Source organism: Octopus bimaculoides, chromosome 10, assembly GCF_001194135.2.
Source record: "Octopus bimaculoides isolate UCB-OBI-ISO-001 chromosome 10, ASM119413v2, whole genome shotgun sequence".
In the NCBI taxonomy this organism is placed as follows: domain Eukaryota; kingdom Metazoa; phylum Mollusca; class Cephalopoda; order Octopoda; family Octopodidae; genus Octopus; species Octopus bimaculoides.
This window is the reverse complement of record NC_068990.1, coordinates 92,487,695-92,496,780: the sequence shown is the minus strand read 5'-3', so window position 1 is coordinate 92,496,780 and position 9,086 is coordinate 92,487,695. Positions and strand designations below refer to the sequence as shown.

Genomic DNA, 9,086 nt, shown 5'->3' with positions numbered 1-9,086 from the left:
TATCTTTTTGTTTTCAATTTCTCTCTCTCTCTCTCTCTCTCTCTCTCTCAGTCTTTCTATCTTTTTATTTTCTATTTCTCCCTCTCTCTCTCTCAGTCTTTCTATCTTTTTTGTTTTCAATTTCTCTCTCTCTCTCTCTCTCAGTCTTTCTATCTTTTTGTTTTCAATTTCTCTCTCTCTCTCTCTCTCAGTCTTCCTATCTTTTTGTTTTCTATTTTTCCCTCTCTCTCTCTCAGTCTTTCTATCTTTTTGTTTTCTATTTCTCTCTCTCTCTCTCTCTCAGCCTTTCTATCTTTTTGTTTTCTACTTCTCTCTCTCACTCTCTCCCTCTTTCTTTCTCTTCTATTACTCCTCTCCCCATTTCTGTCAATCTCAGTTGGAGTTTTCAGTAATTATGTATGGGGTAATACACCGTGCCATGCATCTTTTCCACTCATATTTACAAATTTGGAAAAATTTTCTGAAAAACCAAGGATATAAAAAGTTATGAAGGGTTATATGAGATGCTTCAACCAGAATTACGCCAAGTTTTTTAAAGGAAATTGCAGAACAAATCCTTTCAATTTTGATATACTTTTTCCAAAAGTTCATCATATATATATATATATATATATATATATATGAGAATGTGTGTCCGTCTGTGTGTGTGTGTGTGTCAATATGTGTGCATCACTAAACCTGGAGAACTACCCAACTAATTTCATTCAAGTTTTACACATGCATTATTTAGGGTCCATGGAGTGTTATGAGCCAAAAAATTTCATCTTCTTGCCTAATGCGAGCCTAGAGCAATCTCTTAGACTGTTTCAGTATTAGAAATTTGTAACAAAACTGTCCGATGAACGGGAACGTGAAACTCCGAGTAACAGTTTTTTGTTATATTTCTGCTGCTTTTAAATAAAGTGTATATATATATATATATATATTTATACATCATCATCATTTCATGTCCACTTGCCATGCTGGTATGGGGTGGATGGTTTGACGGGAGTTGACAAGGCTGGAGAGCTGCACCAGGCTTCACTGGGTTGGACGGTTTGACTGAGGACTGGCAAGCCAGAAGGCTGCACCAGGCTTTACTCTGATCTGGCAAAGTTTCTACATTCTAACGCCAACCATTCCAAGAGTGTAATGGGTGCTTTTACATGCCACTGGCACGAGGGCCAGTCAGGCGGTTCTGGCAGTGACCATGCTCAAAAGGTGTTTTTTACATGCTACCTGCACAGGAGCCAGTTCAGTGGCACTGGCAATACAAGGTTAATCCCAAAGTAAGGTCTCCAAAAATATTTAGAAATCACAGAAACGTTTATTGTCAATCATTTTAAAGTCTGAACATTTATCTATTTTTCTACATCATCACCATTTCAATCAATGCATTTTTGTAGGTGCTGGGGCAATTTTTGTATGCCCATGTCATACCAGCTCACCGCCATGTCGTTGAAGAAGCATTGAACCTCATCTCTCACCTCATCATTGCTGAAGTGCATTCCGGCCAAATGTTCTTTCACCTTAGGGAACAAGTGGTGGTCACTGGATGCCAAGTCCGGACTATAAGATGGGTTGCTGTTTATGGTCCTGTGTGAGCATTCTATGAATGGTGCTTCAGGAAACCTCAGGAACCAAAATGCGGAGATCATCCAGAATGATCCACCGATTTTCACGCAGGATTTGCTCAACCTTTGCGACTGTCTTATCAGAAATTGATGGTTGCCCGCTTCTTTCTTTGTCCTGAATTTCAGTACGATCAGCAGCAAACTCCCTACACCACTTGCGGACGTTTTTGACATCCATGCATGACTCACCATACACTTCTGTTAATTGGCGATGAATTTCAATCAGTTTAATGCCTTTTGCATTCAAAAACTGAATAACTGTGTGAACTTCACACTTGGTGGCAGCGTCAATCGGGAGCTCCATCAGATATGACTGCCAAGCCAAGACTGAGCGTAGCAGTGAGGCATGCGCAGGGGCAGGGGCAGGGGCATGCACAACAAACACAACAGTGTTGCCAATAGCTACATGCACAGTTTCCCTACGTCCCCAACGCTTTGGAGACCTTACTTGTAGGATTAACCTCGTATATAAAATATTGTCTCTCGGTATTTTGCAACTCTATCTAAATGTTATGACTCTAACCTTTTTAGAAAGCAAATGTTCATTATAATCTTTTACTTGTTTAAATTATTAGACTGCAGTCCATGCTGGAGCACCATCTTGAAGGGTTTTGGTCAAATGAATTGACCCCAGTACGTTTTTTTTTCAAAAGCCTGGTACTTATCTATCAATCTCTTTTGCCAAGTTGCTTAGTTGTGGGAACATAAACAAACCAATACTTGTCAGCACCAGCTGTGGAACAATCTCAAAGACAAACACACACACACACACACACACACACACATGCATACATACATACAAACATACGTACAGTTACTCTATCCAGATTACAAGTTCAGGTTTATACCAGTAATTATCGGGGCCCTGGAATATGTAACACGCTACCTAAATTTCAATCTTGAAAAATTAGGTTTCTCAAAACCAGAAAGTAGAAAGCTGATTCAAAGACCACAGATCGAATCCATCACTGGAGTTGTAAAAATCTGTAAAACTTTCCAGAAGTTTATCATTTAAATATATATGAGCATGTCTAGATTGAGAATACATACATAAAGCAAAACATGCAAATCTACACATACATGCATGCATACATACATACATACATACATACATACATACATACATACATACATACATACTAAATACCATGTTGTTGATGTTGAAATTCCAATGAAGGAACCTTGGGTCTAGGTTAGAAACTGGTTCTTTCTCTATGGGCAAGAAATCTTGAAATAAACTGAATAACATACATAAATGACATACATACATACATACATACATACAAACATACACACACATACATACATACATACATACATGCATACACACACACATACATACAATCATACGTACATACATACATACATACATACAAACATACATACATATCCACAACAGAGATCTGTTAGTTTCCATTTACCAAATCCACTCATAAGGCTTTTGTCAACCTGGGGTTACAAAAGACAAGATGCCATACGGTGGGACCGAACCTTGTACTATGTGCTTGGGAAGCAAACTTCTTACACCACAACCATGCCTTCACAATTCTAGTAATTATAGATAACTTTTAATCCACACTTCGTTATACAATACACTAATTGGGAAGCAATAAGGTCTGTTCAAGAACAAAAACTGAATGCTTATTTGTTTTGTTTATCTTTTTTAATTGTAATTTTTTTTATTTCATAGGATACATGTTTTATAATTTTCGTTTCAATTAAACATTTATGTCAGAAATGATTGAAAGAAACTATTTTATTTTAATTATAAAACCATTTATTTTAATAATATTCTAGTTGCTAAAAAAAAGCTGATGCAACCAGTTTAAGATTCAAACATTGAAAATAAATTTATTTTTGACTCTCATTTATGCAACCAATTGCTTAGGTGTACAAGAAATTGGATCCATAATTCTGGTGGTATCAGCTTTTTCGGTCAGCTAGGGTTCAGTTTTCTACTGAAACTCATAACGAGGCGTTGTGACAACCTTTCCAAGTCGAGTGCGTTGTTGTCTTGGAGATTCAGTAGTGTGCGATGTAGTTTTGCCTGCTTCTCTTAAAGTTGCAGGCTTCAAGGTGGTGGTTTTCTCGACTGAGGGTGTCGTAGAGTGTGTTTCTCCAAGAGACAATTCCTGATTAGCAGGTTCTGTTTGTCTTCTTTCTTTGACAGCAAATGTCATTGGAGTGACAGTTGGATTGTGTGTTGTAGTTTCTTCGCCTTGAGCTTTAAGGATTCTATGTAACTCAGATGGCTTTGTCACTGGAGTAGTGCTTTGCACACGTCTCTGAGTATCTTCCTTAAGGTTTTTCTTCAAGTCAACGTGCCGTGTTATTGGTACAGTGATTCTCAACCCGGGGGCAACTGTTTCTCTCCTTTCTTGAAGTTCATGTTCTCTGGTTGAGACAATGGTTTCGGGTGTTGTTGTTCTTTTCAGTATATCAGACAGAAGTGTCTCTGTAGTTATAGATGGAGTAGTGCTTGTTGGTTGACTGCTACGTTCTGCAGCACGAGCATGTCTGCTATTAACAACTGGTTTATTAGTTTCTTTTGTCTTTGGAACTTCACTTTCTCTCTCTTGAACTGGTTTAGATGTGGTCGTTGTAATAGTTCTTTCGGTGGTTCCTGGAACTAATGACTTGAGGTCAACATTTTTTACTTTCTGTAGTCCTAATATGACAGATTCATAGGAAGGTCGAGTGATTAGGATATCAATTGGTACAGGAATAGATGTGATTAGGTAAATCTTTGATCCAGCATGTAGATGTACGTTAACCTAGGAATAAAAAGAAAAGAAAAGGGATAAGTGTTTGTTCAATGGAAAAAAAAAGAAAGATTTCTGTAATACAAATTTATATTTAATGGGACATAAGTGGTTGTGTATGTTGATGATAGTTTTGTTATTCCTGTAGACTAAAGCAGCCACAGATTTGTCTCTGGCAAATAAACATATTCAACTGTTATGGATATCTATCCATCTCACTATAATAAATGAACAATAATGGGGAGGTACAGTCCTCTGGTGCTAGAGAATTAAACCAACGGAAGACTTATGGCTATTTGAAATATAAAAAAAAAAACATTTAAGAAAAAATTGTTTTAAATAAAAATTTTTCTCTCACCATTTTACTCTTCATCATTTGTTGGACAATAATTTCAATTTTATTGATCTGTGATTCAGGGACAGTCTTGATGACAAGGTAATCACGAAGTAAGTATTTAATCCAATCTCTGACGTGTCCAAGAACAGTTACCACAGGTTGAGGTAAAGGTTTCTATAATGAACAAAAGCAGGTATTTTACATATAATAGTTTCATTGACCCTTTAAGGAGTATATAAGAATGGAAGAGAAGAGCAGTCACTGCTGAAGTGCCCAACTAACTGTTGTGAGTTCAAATACAGGGGTCTGCAAGCTTATGCCCTACAACTGGAGCAATGGCTAAACTGATGAGTGCTTCAAGGGTTTACAGATTGGGATCTGAAGATTCTTAAAATTAATTTTGATATTTTTATTTCTTTTGTAACTTGTACATCATCCACTCAGATGATGAGTATCAGGAATATTAACTCGTTAGCAAATTAAACATATTTTAATGGCACCAAAGGCAGTTTTTTTCACAACTGGATTTACTATGCAGGTTCACTAATTGTGTTTTGATTAAATTTTTAAACGAAGAAATTGGTCAATTTTAATGTCATGTCTAACCTGAAGTAACAAATAAGTTCCTGAAATTTTTTTCATTAAATTTCTTTAAATTAACTAAATGAAGTAGTGGTAGTGGGGTGGGTGGGTGATATTTAAAATATATAAATATATTGCTTACTAAATCATCATCATCATCGTTTAACGTCCGCTTTCCATGCTGGCATGGGTTGGACGATTCGACTGAGGACTGGCGAACCAGATGGCTGCACCAGGCTCCAATCTGATCTGGCAGAGTTTCTACAGCTGGATGCCCTTCCTAATGCCAACCACTCCGAGAGTGTCGTGGGTGCTTTTACGTGCCACTGGCACTAGGGCCAGTCAGATGGTACTGGCAACAGCCATGCTCAAATGGTGTTTTTTACGTGCCACCTGCACAGGAGTCAGTCCAGTGGCACTGGCAACGACCTCGCTTGAATGTTTTGTTCACGTGCCACCGGTACAAGTGCCAGTAAGGCGATGCTGGTAACATGGTAAATGGTGGTGAAATCTAATTGACTAAAATGTGCTATAAGTTAACTTTGGCCTCTCCATTAAATCATGTTAAAAATCCCAACTGAACATGATTTAGTCTTGGTCAGTTGTTGACCCATTACAAAGCTTACTGAAAATTGGCAATCACACACATATGGTCATGGGTTGCTATTTCTACATATATCGTTGCCATCATCATCATCACTATCATTAACAACACTGAGGTAGTCATTTGCACTAATCAATGTAAGAATTAAATTTCCCCTTAATAAGCTATTAGCTAAGGGTTTTAACTAATCGTTAGTCATTTTCATCATCATTTAACATCCAATGTCCATGTTTGCATGGGTTGGATGGTTTGACCAAGGCTGGTAAACTGAGGGGCTGCACCAGACTCCAGTCTGATTTGGCATGGTCTCTACAGCTGGATGCCCTTCCTAACACCATCATTTTTCCATTATAAAGGCAAAACACAAAATTGAATCAAATCAATCTTTCTACAGCCACCTTTGTTTTGGGTTAGCTTAGCCAGAACTAATCAGAGCTACATAGCAACAGCAACAATAAATTTTATCACGATGGAATCTTACCAAATTGCGAAATGCTAACATAAATTTCATATCTTGTGGTCCCTGGTCAGTGCTCCCATCTCTTCACCCCATTTGCTTTTAACTAATGTAAGTGACGGCACTGGCTTAGTGGTTAGGGCTTTTGGCTCATGATTGTAAGGTTGTGAGTTTGATTCCTTGAGCAAGGCACTTTATTTCCCATTGCTTCATTTGGCTGGCAAAAATGGGTTGTACCTGTATTTCAAAGGGCCAACCTTGTCACATTCTGTGTCATGTTGAATCTCCCTCAAAACTAGATTAAGGATCTGCATGTGTGTGGAGTACTTAGCCACTTACATATTAATTTCACCGCCAGGCTGTTCTGTTAACAGGATTAACTGGAATTCTTATTGCCATAACTGATGGAATACCAATTAACTAACGTGAACAACTAATTTAGCAGGATGATTAAAATTAGTTCTGTTTTGAAAATTTTTAATTTATAATTACATTTTGCCAGTCAACGATGACCTGAACAGATTTGTAACTGTTAAGGCTTCGGATTAGATCTTTGGTTATATTAGGATAAGGACGACTTAATCTTTCTTCATGTATGAAGTAGAATAATCCAATATCGGCTTCTTTCTTCAGTTGTTCTGGTGTTTTCTGGAAGTTTGCCTGTAAAATAAATATGAACTCAATGGTCGTATTTTTATTCAGTTGTAGATGAAATACTGTTTTGAAGATATTTCCACCCAGGCAGTACATCTGTCATTATTCATGCAAACTTCTGCATCTACATATTGCTGAGATGATTATTATTATTATTATCATTATTATTATTATTATTATTATTATTATTATTATTATTATTATTATTATTATTATTATATTTTCTATATTGTACATAAATACACACCTATTCTGTGTACACACACACACACACACATACATAATGGCAATAAATACACCCACTCGTACGAATTCGTGTATGCGTGTGTTTATGTGTGTGCATAAATATATATGCGTGTATATTAATATTTATAGTTGTGTGTGTGTGTGTGTGTGTGTGTGTGTGTGTGTGTGTGTGTGTGTGTGTGTGTGTGTGTGTGTGTACAGAGAGAGAGGTAAGAGAGAGCTGAGAGAGTCACCAACGAACGACATAAAATGACATACAAACACAGATATGCAAACACATACACGCACGCGCGCACACTTACACACACACACACCCGTACGCACACACACACACACACACACACACATACATAACCACGTTTATATTTGTGTGTGTATGTTCGATGCTAATCGAGAAATGTTCAGCCATTTAGTTGTGCGTATATATTCAAGTATATATGGATATGTATACACGTATATGTATGAATGTGTGTGGATGTGTGTGTGTGTACATGTATATATGTATCTCTTTAAATAAATACATGCATGTATGTATGTATGTATTTATATATGTATATATGTATATATGTATGTATGTTTGCATGTATGTGTGCATATATTGTCAATATCTGCGTAACCCCGAATGATTATGTGTGTATATATGTGTTTCAATGTGTTTGGCTATATATTACCGAACACGTGTTCTGTAATATATAGCGCTTATATATGTGTATATGTGTGTATGCTTGCATATTATGTGTGTGTTTGATTGCGGTTGTTAATTGTATATTTGTGTTGTATATCTGTGTGTATATGTGTGTATCATTCCATGTGTTTCGTGTCCGACCTCCAAGGCTTAATGCAATGTGTGTGTGTGCGTGTGTGTGTGTGTGTGTGTGTGTGTGTGTGTGCGTGCAAGTCTGTGCGTAGATAGATAGAAACAAATACACGTACATACATACATACATACATACATACATACATACATACAGAATAGCAAAAGAGAAATTACCAATGAAGTTGACTATACTTAGACCAATCGCTCGAACGCATACTGGTGAAACTTAAGAATTAAAACAGCTACCAAGTTTAACACAACCGGCCATATATTGTTATGCGGAGCCACAAGAAGAATATATGCTCTACTGTGGAACGCAGCTGCTCCTCGGGTATCAATGTCGTCTGGAAAATACAAGAGAAAGAGGACATCTACTTAACACGGATAAGGAGTTTCCAAATCTTGTACCTAAAACAGGATAAACGGGATGAATACCAACTGGTCTGGAACAAAGTATGACTTAACTTGGGCTCATGAGGAAATAATACAGCACCTTAATTCATACGCTACTAGGGTTCGTGATGTCTGGTACAATAAATGTCTGCAAGGTATTCAAAACATTTAACGACGATGAACAAAAGATTCTTTCCTTCACCACCTTGCTACGAAGCATGTGGCCAGTCAAAAGAAAAAGAGTCAAAGAATAGATACATACGACTTAACTCAGCTTGTTTAATGACAACAGGACAAACTTTGCTCCTATTATAAGAGATTACTGTTCATCTGTTTTGTTAACTATTAATTGGACTTGCTTCTGTGTCTCTCTCTATTTTAAATGTGTATCATTTATCTTTTATCTTTTACTTGTTGCAGTCATTAGGCTACGGCCATGCTGGGGCTAGGGTTAGGGTTAGGGTTTAGTCCAAATTTCCGGCAGAGTGAATTGCGTCGTGGTGCTGTTTTCTCACAGACGGTGCCCAACCGACCCTACTATACTCTCTAGCCGACAAAATCAAAAGCAAACAATACGCATACGCGAAAATAAAAATATAAAATTGCGAAAATTTACTCATC

At 37.2% G+C, this 9,086-nt stretch overlaps 1 protein-coding gene across 1 annotated transcript in view; it reads right to left on the bottom strand.

Annotated features, from left to right (window-relative positions):
- Positions 1 to 3,254: 3,254 nt before the first annotated feature.
- Positions 3,255 to 9,086, bottom strand: part of LOC106874592 (uncharacterized) — a 71,169-nt gene continuing 65,337 nt past the window's right edge. Inside the window, exons 23-25 of the mRNA XM_052971372.1 lie at positions 6,848 to 7,015; positions 4,734 to 4,886; positions 3,255 to 4,387 (exon numbers count right to left, since the gene is read on the bottom strand). Of these exons, the coding sequence (XP_052827332.1) occupies positions 3,569 to 4,387; positions 4,734 to 4,886; positions 6,848 to 7,015 (1,140 nt within the window). The 3' untranslated portion in view covers positions 3,255 to 3,568. The remainder of the gene's footprint in view (positions 4,388 to 4,733; positions 4,887 to 6,847; positions 7,016 to 9,086) is intronic.